The 15,079-nt window shown below is 39.9% G+C and overlaps 1 protein-coding gene across 2 annotated transcripts in view; it reads left to right on the forward strand.

The window, feature by feature from the left end:
* FOCAD (focadhesin) overlaps positions 1 to 15,079 on the forward strand; it is a 307,210-nt gene that overhangs the window by 236,158 nt on the left and 55,973 nt on the right. For both annotated transcript variants that reach the window (XM_005898491.2, XM_070375958.1), the window contains 4 exons: positions 119 to 235; positions 2,715 to 2,953; positions 6,693 to 6,782; positions 13,683 to 13,830. In XM_005898491.2, coding sequence (XP_005898553.2) covers positions 119 to 235; positions 2,715 to 2,953; positions 6,693 to 6,782; positions 13,683 to 13,830 — 594 coding nt within the window. The remainder of the gene's footprint in view (positions 1 to 118; positions 236 to 2,714; positions 2,954 to 6,692; positions 6,783 to 13,682; positions 13,831 to 15,079) is intronic.

The raw sequence follows: 15,079 nt of genomic DNA on the forward strand, positions 1-15,079 counted from the left end.
AGTTTTTAATAGCTCTTCATTCTTTTATACAGAAGGAGGTCGTACCCGGGATCTAGAAACAATGGTTAGGTTTTTTCTTTTTTTCCCATTATCATTTCATGTTTTCCTTCATCTGCAGGTTCAGCCTCACTTCCTGTCAGTGAAAGATTGGGTTTCCATGATATTTGATACCCTTCTGGTCATCGTTGATAGCCACTACCAACCCAGAGGACACTTTTTCTCCTCATTTTATCATGTAAGTTTGAGAAACAAAAAATAATTTAGAAACTCAAGAGTTGATTCTAGGATCAATTGTTCACATAAAATCTATGATATAATGTAAATCTTGGCCTTAGCTATACATTAGATATGTTTCAACCTTGACTGTACATTACAGTCACCTGAGGAACTTTAAATATATATATATATGTGTGTGAGATATTGATGTGTAGGCCTCACTTCTGATTTAAATGCTTTGGAATGTGTCCTGGGTATCAACATTTTGGAAGCTTTCTAAGTTATTTTAATGTATAATCAGAGGCAAGTGTTGAAGAAAAGTAAACATTGGCTGAATACGTAGGATCCTAAGTTTCTTGTCACAGCTTTTTTCATTTCAGGATATGTGACCACAGGAAGTTCAGTTCATTGGTCTGGCCCTTTGTATCCTTATTTATAAATTGAAATTATTGAACAGTATTATCTGCAGTGATTGTAGCCCCAACTTCATCTCTTATTAGTTTTGTGACCGTTGACCTGACAGCTACTTATCATCTGATTTTTCCCTTCCTGTAAAGTAAAGGTAAAAATGAGCACTTTGCCAACTTTATAAAAGATTGTGAGGATCCAGTTATATAATTTATGGGAAAATGGAAAGGCAAAATGCTCTATAAATACCAAGTAATGTTGTTGGTCATATAAAAGCACCTGTTACTTAGTCATTCTCTTTCTTCACGCTTATATGCTAAGATTTGAAGCAAATTGCAGCCACACTTTGTTGGTTAGGTTTTGTTTTCCCTTAACTGGCTGTCGTGCATGCTGTATTTCTGTATCTGCATGGAATTATTTCGGTTCTACCTTATCACTATCCATTGCTTAGGGAACTATAGGGATCATGGGACAATCAGCTGAGTAGCAGAGAATTATAGCTGATTTGAATGAAAATATAGCGCAGGTCCTGAACTGTTGCTAAGATTATGAATTTAGCCTGAAACTTCATCGCCTCAGGTCTTCTTTCTACAACATTTGTGTGCCCCTGTGTGTGCTTCTGCCCCGGACCTGGTGTGTACCCATCTAGGGCTGAGGGTCAGGAACCAGCTTTTTGACTAGAGAACAAAAAAAATTACTTACTAGATAACATATAATTATATTGGAAAATAGATTTTGCTCGAAGAAGTACTTTCTCTATGATAATCTGTTTTCTGTCAGAAGTGTTCTTATTTCTTTAACGATGGATGAAAAACTTGTTAGCTTATATGGAGGTCTTTGCAGTAGCTATATGCTTCAGATATGCAGCAGGACAGGATATCTATTAGATTTCTAATAGTGCCGCTTAGTTCTTACAAACCAGTAAAAATAATGTCTTTACTAGGCAGCTCCAGGTTGCCTCTTACCTTTATAAGTCTTGTGTTATTATACTTTTTCAAACCGCTATTTCAAAAGCCACTTCCTTTATTTCCTTTGTCCTAGCAGCTGGGTCATTTTAAGTAGCATTGTCATTATAATGGCGCTGTATTAACTTAAAGAATCCCTTAGCACATGTTTGCTTTTTATCCTTAAAGGACTAAAGCTTAGAGAGCAAATGAGGATAGAATTAAAAACATTTTTTAATGTGTTTTGACTGCAAGGGACAACACGGCCTTTATTGTGCGTCTGCAAATTTGAAGTGGGTAATGCTCAGGAATGATCAACGGGCTTTCTTCCTCACTTGAGACATATTGATAAATGTATATAATGTCTGGTGGAACTCTCTAACGCAGGATTCTTGTACAAGCTGTTCAGATTCAGCTGCCCTGTCATTTTATTAGGGCTGTTATTCATTTCTTTTCCCATAATTACATATAGGAAAGGAGCATTATAGTGCTCTCCATTTCATTTTGAATAGCTGGTTATTGCTTTGTAACCAGAGGCTTTTAGGATTTCAACTTCCTTTTTAATTAAAAGGAATTAACCCCCTGTAGGAAATAATCCATCTACTGGGAAACGTTCCCACCAAAATTTTTGGGAGATCCGCCAATAGCTCCCTGTGCTATACTTACACTTATCCTTCTGTAACTAAACTTGAACTGCCCCCACCCTAACCCCTTTTCTCTCTCCCAGAAAACTCCTGGCTTCCTGGACATGTACAATGTGACTCGGTGGTTTCTCCAAGCTTGGATAGCTTCACTTGGAGCTTTTTCATTATATACACATGTGGGCTTTCAAAACACCAGAACTGTTTCAGGCTTTATAGTGAGGGAATGCACACCCATTAAAAAGAGACACTGTTTTTGTTTTTTCAAATTTAAAAGGATATTATTAGTTAACCAATGGCTTAGCAGCAAATTGTTTTCCTAAGAGTAAAAAGGTAACTTGTAGATAAACACGGAAATATATTTGTTTCTTTAATAATTTTTTTGGGGTGGCGAGGGTGGGTTTAACAGAAGCTTGTATTGTGTCGTGCTTTCGTGATAGGTGTGCTTCCTTCATGTTTTAAACAAAAGGCCAACCCCTTGCTTTCTTTCTCTGGCATGTCCTAGAAATCCTATTCCGGTGAAAACACGGCCAGTGCCATTGCCCGTTCCGCGGCCGCCACGGCTTTGTCTCTCCTTGTGCCAATTTTCATTATCTCTTGCAAAGAGAAGGTTGAGGAAATCCTGAACATGCTGACTGCCAGGTTACCTGGGAAACCAAGGGCTGACGAGTCTCAAGCCGTGCAAATCCACATGGGCCTCGCACTGGGGATGTTTCTCTCTCGCCTGTGTGAGGAGAAACTCAGGTACAGTTTATTAAAATATTCCTCTTTTTCCTCTTTGTGACTTAGGTGATTGATTTTCTCTCTCTCTCTCTGTCTCTCTCTCACACACACACACTCACTCAAATCATATCTGAGCTATTTGTGGTGCTAAACTTTTCAGTTTGAGCAGGTTGATCCTTTTTTCTCTTTTATGAATGAATTTGTCTCTCTCAAATACCATCACAGAGATATTCATATGTTTCAAGGGTTGCTTTTTTTTTTAAGTGATTGAGTACTTGAAAATCATTTCACATTTAGATGAAAGCCCTGTGTAATAGACATGAGGAAAGTCTAATCATATGGTGCTATAAATTTTAAAAAGCATCTTTTCCTTCTGGTTTATAAGGGTGAAAATAACTGCTCATTCATTGATATCACTATAAAATGGGAGGAAAGATTGGGGTAGCCCTGTGCCTGAGGGTGCGGGCATTGCTGAATCACCTGAGAACTGCATGTACTGGTCTTAAGTATTGCTTTTATCCTGTGCCCTGGCTACATTTTAGTAATCCTTAAAGAGTCTTAATCTGTGCATATTATACTGGGTGCTTTATTCAGTTTGATTGCTCATTTGCAGACTGCTAGCTTTACTCTTGAATGAAGCTAATAGAATATCAAAGACCCAGGTGGAAAATTCCACTAGTGAAAAAGTTTCCTTGTGCACGAATCGACTTTAGTTTTGGTGTTCATTATATTTATTCTTTATTTTATAACTGATCTTAGAATTTTTATATCCAGATTGATGGTAGTGTGGTACAACATGAATATTTGAAGATCATGAATCTTTAGATGTCACTGATTTGGAATTTCAGCCCCATTTTCCTCCATTGGAAATAGTAGGGCCGGTGGGGAGAGGCATTCTATTCTGATGTTAGCAGTCCTGATGCTTCCCTAGCTGGCAGAAACCATCTGTCCAAAGGCAGGAAATGGTGTTGATGTGGGTAAATTGGATGACATTATGCTATATTTGGGAGAAGGCAATGACAACCCACTCCAGTACTCTTGCCTGGAAAATCCCATGGACAGAGGAGCCTGGTAGGCTGCAGTCCATGGGGTCACTAAGAGTCAGACACGACTGAGTGACTTCACTTTCACTTTTCACTTTCATGCATTGGAGAGGGAAATGGCAACCCACTCCAGTGTTCTTGCCTGGAGAATCCCAGGGACAGAGGGCTGCCGTCTGTGGAGTCGCACAGAGTCAGAAACGACTGAAGTGACTTAGCAGCATGCTATATTTAGATTTCTGTTTGAAACCAGTGGTTAAGTTTACATTTGTTAATTCCCATAATTTTGTGCAAACTCAGTATGTGAAACCTTTATGAGAACTGCTGTGGATCTAGGGAAATACTATATTTCAGATGATCATTTTCAGCCCTTGGAAACATCTATGGAATATTTGGGAAGATAGGCTTAGTCTTTGTGATCATAAATGAAACGTTGCCAGAATATTCATTTTGTTCTCTTCACCAGTATTAGTATACACAGGCCTGGTTCTGGACACAAACAAGAAGCTGCCCTTTGCATAGGAATGGACTGTTACTTATCTTGTGTGTGAGTGGTAGAACACAAAGTATTTTTAAAGATTTAAAACTTGAAAGTGACTCCCCCCTCCCCGCTTTGCTTCTGTGTTACAAATGGCAGTCTCTTCACCATCTGTGTTCATGTTCTTCCTTCAGTATCTTTTCAAGCTACATGTTTTACAACTAAAAATGAGCCATGGCAGTTTTTAATTCCAGACAACTCATTTCATCCTGTCCTGGCTCTCGCTCTCTTCTTTTTAGTTTAGGAGGAGATGCTGCTGGTTTTAGGGTTTGACAGACTTGCATATTGTGGTAAATTTAATTTTACTACATGGAGAAACCTACAGTGATTCTCCTAAAGCATCCTTCCCTGGTTCTTAAGTTGCCTTCCACCCCTATCTGCTGACTTGACCGCATCTGCAGGAAACCCTGGGGAAGAACAGCCGAAAGCTCTTCCTCTGGCAGAGTGCCCACGGTGTAACTGCAGATTTTACCTTTGCCATAATGATCCTGCATTGATAACATTCTCCTTCTGGTTGGTGTTTTAGTACTGCAGACATTAATGTAATTATTCATGGTTCCCACCTTACTATTTCACAATGGTGGTGGTTTTAGTTGCTAAGTCATGTCCAGCTCTTGTGACCACCTGGACTAGCCCACCAGGCTCCTCTGTTCGTGGGATTTCCAAGGCAAGAATACTGGAGGGGGTTGCCATGTCCTTTTCTAGGGGATCTTCCTGACTCAGGGATTGAAACTGGGTCTCCCACATCTCAGGTGGTCTCCTGCATTGCAGGTGGCTTCTTTACCAACTGAGCCCCCAGGGAAGCCCCTATTTCATAGAAGTAGGAAATGAATTAGGGAGGTCCTAATTTCATAGAACAGGGGAATCTGAAATATTTGTCTTTTGGTACTAATAAATATTTTATTAGATAATGACAGTCTTTACCAGGTAATGACATTTTTGGAGAAAATTTCTATTTTTCCAAAACTAAAGTGTTTTGGGGGCTACTAACTCTGAATAATCAATGACATCAAATAAGTGGCCCAAAATGGCCCTTTGTGACAACAGGATCAGGACAATATCTTGGTCTCAAAAATGAAAAGTCACTTTGTGTAAAAGAATTTTGACATTCAAACCATTTTTTTTTCTTGCTAAGGCTTATGAAAAATCTCCTGAATTTCAATTCCAGTCTAGAATTTATTCAGAAAAGCATATTATTCCAAAGCTTGCTTCTGTCGTAACTCCCAGAGGATTCTATTAATAGTTCAGCCTCTTTAGCATTTGTTTAGGATATTTAAGTATACTTTGCTCCAGAGAACATCTATAAGACTTACTTAGTTAAAACTATTAAAATTGTGTGTGCTTGTGTGCGTGTTTTCTCATCACAAAATGTAATCCTTCACCCCAGGCAAAACCTCTATAGTCTTGGTTGGAGAGGATATTACTTAAAGTGCTCTCTGGCTGGCTGGCATTCCTGGAACTGCATTCCACTCAGCATGATCCAAGACTGCAGCCAGAGAGCTGAAATGCAGAGACCCCTTGATAATAAAGTGTCGGTGATGAAGCCCACAACTCTGCCTGAAAGAACAGACAGAGCTACCTTTTAAGTTTTGTTTTACCCTAGAAGTCATAGTTCTCACTAAGTTCTCATAGTTACAAAATCCACATCAATTGCTTTATAAAGGCAGAAAAATAAAGGGCCAGGTTTTTTCCACATCTTTAAAAAAAAGAAAATAGAACTGAAAAACCTTCATATTTGACACATAAAATCAGAAGTGCCAGATGGATCTGGAATGAGCATTGATGGCATCAGCTGAGCAGGTTAGTTCATCCTCTGAGGAAAGTCACCTTAGCGTTTCTAGAAATATTCTTTTTGGAATTCTGAGCTCTTGTTTTTCAGTGATTTAAAATTTGAATGAGCTGAGAAAATTCAAAACACAGGTTTGCAAGTAATGACAATGTTTCAGAAACCTAACTATTGAATGAATTCTTTGACTCAGTTTAACTATTGAATGAATTCTTTGACTCAGTTTCTCTGTCTGCAGGATATGTGTGCATCATCGGTATTGTTGTTTGCTACTTTCATGTTTTTTTAATGAAATGATTATCAGTAATATACTAAGAGCAAAATATTGCGTAGTAAATATGTTGGAGAGTTGCATGATTTTCAATAACTCATTTTTCGCTCTTGGTCTTCACCCAGTGATATATCTAGCCAGCAGATGAACCTTCTTCTGATGAAGTCTTTGGATGCCCTGGAAAACTGCTGCTTTGACCCTAGTCTTGAATACAAGTATGTTGATTCCATTCCCTCTCTGATGCTCAGAGATTGGATCTTTCTTTGCTATAAAATGTTTCATTCTATGGTGAAATATTTGTAGGACCCAGTCCTGAATTCCTTTACTCAGAATAATAATTTTTAAAAATCTGTAATTAAAGCTTATTTGTTCTGAAAACCATGTTTCAGAAAATAGACAACTTGGACAATAGACAATTGTTACCATACAGAGCAACAGATGTCATTTTGTGGCTGTCGTTAAGTTTCCAATACCTTAGATTCTGTCTTGTACTTATCATATGAGACATCTGTCTGGGGATGTGTATGTATGATAACCTTTTTAAAGACCTGTTGAAAATATTCTTTGAATTTGATTTGACTAAGAGAGGCTTTGACTCATAATTTAGATTTCCTTATGAAATCGTGTCAGAGGCATCAAAATGGAAACAAACAGAGGTTACACCAGGCGTTCCCACCCTCCTCACTATTAATAGATCCCTTCCCCAAAAGAAGCTTTGTGCATTTTAAAGATTTTCTCTATTAAACTAATATCTTAAAATTTATTTCCTCATTCCAGTTATAAAAAACAAAAACAAAAGAGAATAATCAGAAAAGAACCTCAAAAAATGGTGTTAAACATACTGGTTTAGTGAGACATTGAATGCTTTGTCTCATCCATGTGGTTTGTGTGGGAAGATAAACACAGTTTTATTATGCCCTCTGAAATACTGCACCAATGAGAACCTGCACTGGACCTTTTTGGACCTTCTTATGTTTTGGAAGCTTGTGTTTAGATCTTCTGGGGTTGAAGTTAATAGGAAACTCAACAGATTATAAGCATCTATTATAATCTAGTATAACTTCCAATCTATTAATTCATGTCCTTCATACTATCATGGGTACTGTTCAAATATGAATTACATCAGTGTTTACCAAAATTATCAGTGTTTAAATGTCTGGCCTTTAGGAATTGATGATCTAAAGTGACCTCCATACCATCTCACCTGTTAAGTTCAGACTTACAAGAGCGTAATGGTAGAAGTACTGAACGTATCACATATTTCATCATGTGTAAGTGAAGTCAGATCTTCACGGGAAGCCCGAGTTCGATCCCTGGGTCGGGAAGATCCCCTGGAGAAGGAAATGGCAACCCACTCCAGTACTCTTGCCTGGAGGATCCCATGGAGGGAGGAGCCTGGTAGGCTACAGTCCATGGGGTCGCAAAGAGTCGGACACAACTGAGCAACTTCACTCTCTCACTCACAAATATGAGATCTTTCACATGCAAGCTAAGGTTGAATAAGAACCCCTGATATGCACCTGCTTTATCACCCTTTAAAGTTGAATACTTCAGAGATGAGATGACATGTTAAGAGTATGGTTGTGAGTATGGGCAAAGAAAGAGTTTGGAGGCATAATTGAAGTCTCAAATTTTAGAGAATGATTAATGGAAGGGCTAGGGTCCTTAACTGTTTTGGGGGCTGATGAAGATTTTTGAGCCTAATTCACATGTTGGTGTTGTTGCCTTTTACAACCAAGGAGTAAGAAAAATTTCTCTCCCTTCCCCTCCCCACTTCCTTCTTTCTCCTGCCTGGCCCCAAACGTGTTCAACATATCTGTAGCTCTGGGCGTTTAAAGCTGGGGGGTGGGGAATGTGATTAGCCTGCTGTAAACTTTCAGGTAGTTGGAACAATCAGGAGTGACTCTCGTATATTGTCTCCACTAGTTTATAGGAATGTTGTTTGAGTATAGGGAGGACCATGGAGATAACTGAATTAGCCAAAGTAGGGATATTTATACATTGAAAACCTTCATATGTCTAAGCATATTTAACTTTAAAATTAATTAGTAATTAAAATTACTATATTATAAAATTTAAAATTTTTTATAATATAGTAATAAGATTCTTATTTCTTCATTCTTACCTCCTTTCTTTATTCTTGAAAGTGTTAGTTGCTCAGTCATGTCCAACTCTATGGAACCCCATGGACTGTAGCCCACCAGGCTCTTCTGTCCATGGGAATTCCCCAGGCAAGAATATTGGAGTGGGTTGCCATTTCCTACTCCAGGGGATTTTCCAGGGATCGAACCCACGTCTCCTGCATTGGCAGGCAGATTGTTTACCACTCAGCTGCATGGGAAGCCCTGATTATACCCTAAATACTGATACTAAAGCAGGAGTCATCATCACTTCGGTTTACAGATAAAGAATGAGTCTCAAATAGGACACTGGTTCGAGGTCACACCCCTCAGTGGCAGAATCAGGAGAAAAACCCAGGTTGTCAGACTTTTCTTTCTCTTGCTTAGCACAGCATGGAGAATACATTTCAGTAGAAAGAAAAAAAAAAATTGATACAAAAAGCAATTTGATACTTGACAGTGTGGTGTTGATTTCCGCCGCCCGCCCCCCCCATTGTGCAGATATTGCTCACCATTAAAAGCAAAACAGAAATTCTAACTTGACACAGACCTGAATGCTTGGCTCATGGCACAAAATATTCCCCCATCCAGTGAGGTTACAGGAGTCTGGTCCTCCCTCACCTGAAATACTGGAAGTATTACCTGGAGGCAGTTAATAGATCTAGGAGCATGCTGCCTCAAGTGATAGAATTCACCCAAAGCAAATTCACCACCACCTTGGATTTTATGGACCTGTCCCTGCTGAGAGAACGCAGCACCTGGTATTTGGGGTCCTATCACTTACATTTTGCTGCCATCTAGTGGTATTTATTGGACATTGCAGTCCTCCCAGCCCTAACAAGTCATGTTATCCATCGATGACCTGAGCATTGGTTAATTACTATTGAGCTTTTACAAATATAACATTTGAATAGCACTTTGTAAAGGGCAAAGCGCTATACAAATGTTAACTTATATTAGAACTAATTATTAGATGGCCTACTACTTAATCTGCAGAATAACCTACAATAAACTAGGGAATTAAAGATTCATCTCTGGTTAATTTTAGAAAAATATATCATGTCTCAGTTGATATAGCAACATACATGTCAGAATTGCATAGATCTTAAGACTCAGAATTTCTTTTTGCCAGTGATATATTAATACTCTTGGATAAGAGATTCAAATAAGTAATGACATTATGGGGCATACCATTTTAAAATTCAAATTCTCTTCATCATTTGTTAGTATTCTTATAAGGGATTTATGTTAGCAAGTCTAAAACCTCAAATTTGTATCTAACATAATTTATTTCATCTGTTTAAGACACCATCTACACAACTCCTTTTTGTTTTCAATAGACAGAAAGATGTGAGAGCTACCTCTGCCCAAGTTAATCTCAGTTTAGAGCTGGTAGAGCAGTGAACTTAGAATGAGGCAAATGTGTAGAAATGCTAAACTAAGCACCTAGGAGAATCTTTAAGACTTAGGACAATCAGTTCAGTCACTCAGTCATGTCCGACTCTTTGCAGTCCCATAGACAGCAGCACACCAGCCTTCCCTGTCCGTCACCAACTCCCAAAGCTTGCTCAAACTCATATCCATCAAATCAGTGATGCCATCCAACCATCTCATCCTCAGTCATCCCCTTCTCCTGTCTTTAATCTTTCCCAGCATCAGAGTCTTTTCCAAGGAGTCAGCTCTTCGCATCAGGTGGCCAAAGTATTGGAGTTTCAGCTTCAGTATCAGTCCTTCCAATGAATATTCAGGACTAATTTCCTTTAGGATGGACTGGTTGGATCTCCTTGCAGTCCAAGGGACTCTCAAGAGTCTTCTCCAACACCACAGTTCAAAAGCATCAATTCTTTGGCGTTCAGCTTTCTTTATAGTCCAGCTCTCACATCCATACATGACTACTGGAAAAACCATAACCGTGACTGGACGGACCTTTATTGGCACCTAGGAAAATCTTTGTGGGCACCTAGGAGAACTAGGCACCTTTGTCGGCACCTAGGAGAACTAAAGACCTAGGAGAATCTTTAAGACTTAGGACAAAAGATACATTAAAATACAGAAGATTCAGAAATCAAAAGGAAACATCAGGAATGAAGCTTTAGGACTTCCTTCTTGGTGTATGCTGGAGCAAATTAGAGTAGATGGAAACAGTTCAGAAGGTCAATAGATGCGTACAATCTAACATATTTATATTGGCACCCATATATGGTCAGCTAAAAACCATTATACCAATGGATGATAACCTTGTCCAAAAATAATTCTGCTGTGATAATTTTTAGATAAATGTGAACTAAAAACCGGGATGTCTTTCTCTTGACCTTTGTGCCCATGGCAAAAGAGGAGGGGGATAGAGATTTTTGTGTGCCCAGAAAAGCAAGGCTTAGGTACCTGCCTATTATTTGAAAAGGATGAACCCCAGTAGTTAAGGGAGCTTTAAGAAGCATCTTTTTCCCTCATGAACCTGACACCTCTTTCCTAAGTTAGTCTGGAAAAAAATAGAAATCAGGTTTTCTTGATTGAATCTTGGATGCTATATTTGGTGAATTTTGCCTCCACTCATCAATTTTGCCTCCAACTGAACATGAGAATCAAATCTGGGGGTTTTTTGGGAGGAGGTAGGATTTTTTTTTCCTTGATAAATGTTCTCTCAGCTTTATTTTCTCTTGAAACTCTGCATCTGGTCGGTTCTTTAACATTCAGTAAATGTTGGTTGAATGCCTGTCCCTGTCAAGCAGGGTGCTAGGTGCCACAAATATTGAGGAAAAAAACAGAAAAGGTACCCACCCTCATGGAGGGTGGTGAAGAATGTGGACACTAATTAAATCAACTCCCAGATAATCTTCATCAGAATTTATCATTAAAATTGTCTGAAGTGAATTAGTACAGGGTATTAGCAAAAGTAGCAGTTACTTAATCAAACAAGGAGAAGTTAAATTTTAAAGTACTAATCACATTTGCCTAACTATATCTTTGGTTTAATTTCCGGTTTTTATATTCATCAATATAGAAAGATGGCCAAAAAACTTTACTGTAGAGTATAAATGAAAACAAAGACTTTAAATCCATTCGAATCAACAGCAGCCTTTCCTCTTTCAGAAATGTGATTTGTCTCTAAAGCACATAGTGTTCAGATGTTAGATGTTGATTTCACTGGTTAAAATATGCATTATGCTAGTTGAGCTTGCTGTTAAGTTCATGTAAGCCAAAACAGCAGTCCTGTCTGACTTGGAGTGTTGCTGAAGTAACTGCTTGATACAAGATTTTCTAATGCCAGATTTTTGTGCAATAGAACCTGGGAAAACACACCTGAGACATGTTGCCTTCGCAGAGGCATTCCATCCTGGCATCACGCAGGATGCCTAGAGGGGCTGGGTTCAGACTGGGAAGACTAAGAAATCTCGTCTTCTGTCTGTGCTCTTCTGGAAACTCTCTGCCTGACCTTGAGCAAATCCTGTAGCCCCTCCATCCTTCTGGGCATCTCTTGTCAGAGGTGGGAGCTCCGTTGTCACAGAGGTGTCAGGGGAAGTAACTATCATGTTTGAGAAACGTGTGAGGGTCTAGATGCCAGCCAAAGATGCTATGTAAGAGTAAAATGACATAACACGTAACATACGGGCACTGAAATATGTTCCTGGAGAGACGCCCTGGAATGTCTTCTTAAGCAGCAGGTAGCAGGAAGCGAGGCAAGCCAAACCAGAGTAAGGATGATTTCTGAAGAACTCAGCATTTCCTCAACTTGAAAAACAACAGCGATGATAGAAGAACTTTTTCAAAAGAGTAAAAATTACCCTCAAGCCGCATTATCTTATCGTACTGACCAGAGGCTTTCTGGGAGAACAATTCTTTTCTTTAAATGGATGTGTATTCTTTCAGGGGAATGGGGGCACAAAGCTCAGGATTCCAATTGAATTGTCACATGGGGTAACTTTTGACAAGCCTGTCATTTGTCCATTTTCTCTCCTGACCCGGTGGTACTTGGAGGGATCAGAGGGGAGAAGAGGATTAATGTCATTGTGCGCAGACAAATACACAGTTTCTTTGAGACAGAAATTCCACTTGTTGAAGTTGACTAGGAAACATGAAGCTCTTAGCAGTACCTCGTAACCATGCCTTGCATTTGTTCCCCACCCTGTTATTAGTCAGATGTCCTCAGATCATACCCTGAAATTTAGGCTTTTCTCTCCTTATGCAGTTAATCAGAGTGCTCTCATCATAAGTGGGGAGGGGACCACAGCATTTCTCTAAATGCAGAGATAGAACTGGTTTGACTCATTTTTGTACCTCCTTCTCATATAGAGTTTGTCAAACTGTTTCGTTTTTTAAAAATTATTTTGTTTCAGCTGAAGGATAATTACTGTACAAACTATCTCTTTTTAAAAATGGTTTATTTATTTTGGGGGCTACTCTCTAGTTGGGATACACAGGCTTCTCACGGAGGGGGCTTCTCTTGTTGCAGAGCACAGCTCTAGGATTCATGGGCTCCGGTAGTTGTAGTATGTGGGCTCAGTTGTTCCAAGGCATGTGGAATCCTCCTGAACCAGGACTCAACCCGTGTCCCGTACTCTGCCAGGCAGATTCCTACCCACTGCACCCCCAGGGAGGAACCTGTCAAACTATTTCATGTATTTATTTGATGTATTTATCTATTTTCTCCATTGGGTACACAGCACTGGCATGAGCCATAGACACCTGTTTGGATGGTGGGTATCCTGGCGAAGGAAATAGCAACCTGCTCCAGTATTCTTATCTGGAGAATCCCCATCCACAGAGGAGCCTGGTGGGCTATAGTCCATGGGGTCGCAAAGAGTGGGGACACGACTGAGTGACTAAACAACAACAATCCTTGTGGGGGGCTTATAGGGTGTGCATGTATACCAATCTGCAGTTAAAATCCAGCCAGCTCACCTTGGGTTGTAGAGCACTGGTGACTCCCGTGATAAGTGAAGAGCGAGGGCATGGATTTCTTGTAGTTTTCACTCCTCATCTTTTTTGGCACCCAAGCACGGGCTGTATACTGGGAGTTGGACTCGTCCTATCCCTCATGAGTCACAGCGGTCAGACAGAGTCCCGAGTTCATGTGGCAGCCTCGCTTCGGAAGCTCTCCGCATACCTGGATGACAGCAGGAGCCAGAGCAGAACCTTCCAGGAGGTAGGGGACCAAGGTTCCACTTCCCTTCCCTCTGCGGGCTTTTGTCTTCCTCTCGCTGCTTATTTTCTGCTTCCCCTGTTTTGGTGACTCTGAAACTAAATCCTTCCTCAATTTCAACGGGGCTAAGGAGAAAATCTGAATGGCAAACAACCTATATATTAGATCATAAGGATTTCAAATAGTGCAGCTGTTTAAATCAACTTAGACTTACATGTGGCATATAAGATAAGAGCCCTGAGTGAATACAGAACCCTAGCTCAGCATCACGAGAAGGCAGTTTCTAAGAAAGCTGCGATTTCTGGAGGAAGGTTAAATGTAGATTTTTAGAATTAGGATCAAGCCAAATATAACTTTAAGAAATGGCCAGGGATAAGCTTAAGAAGTTACAGATCCAAAAGGCATTTGATTTCTTTTTCTTTTTTTTTCATGTCAGCCAGCGTGAAAAATTATTGAGGAAATTCCCTTTGCCACACTTAATGAAAAGATTTTTCTGTGATGGCGCCAAAAATATGCAGAATCGGGATCCTGGGCCCCCGTCTGTGTGTGGACCGTGTCCACCAGGTCGTCTGAGGCCTGTGTGTCTGTGAGCCCAGGTGAAGCCTCGTCGCCAGGCTCTTCTCTCTGGGAGGTGCCTGGGCCGACCTCTTGGCCTGGCCAGATTCTCCCTCTCATTAGAGCAGATCCTATTTCTCCCAGCCTGCCCACAATCTATTGATGAGTGCATAATGGCTGCTGTGTTTCCCGGCTCGGCTCCTCTGCTTTCAGCAATAGGCCTTGTTGAATCGGTGGATTTCTTTGGTGCACAGGGTCTTGAAGTTTTGTTCTAAGACATGCACCGCATTTCCATGTTTAAAGTGGTGCAGAGCATGATTGGAAACTATGTGTTTTTTTAAGCTGAAGGAGAAAATGTCATAAGCAAGGAGCAATGCGATTAATAAAGGAAAACAAGGTTTTCATAAATTGAAGCATCTGTCTGTCCTGATGTTTTGATTTAGAAGGCCTCAAGCAAGCAGTTTTGGTTTTTCCTCTCCTCTGATTTTTGTTATCCAATTTCTACCTTAGAAACTGCCTTTCTTTTTTTCATGCTGTATCAACCAGTATGAGGAGTTGAACATTTCTACTTTGTCTTAACAGCATCTTTGTGAGGGAGGGATTCATCATGAAAATGCCAAGGCAGAGAGGGATGCGTCACCTTGATTTGGGAAAAAGGAAGCTCAAACTGATGGAGTGACTTGCTTAAAGTTACTTA

This window comes from Bos mutus, chromosome 8 (genome assembly GCF_027580195.1).
Source record: "Bos mutus isolate GX-2022 chromosome 8, NWIPB_WYAK_1.1, whole genome shotgun sequence".
NCBI classification, from domain to species: domain Eukaryota; kingdom Metazoa; phylum Chordata; class Mammalia; order Artiodactyla; family Bovidae; genus Bos; species Bos mutus.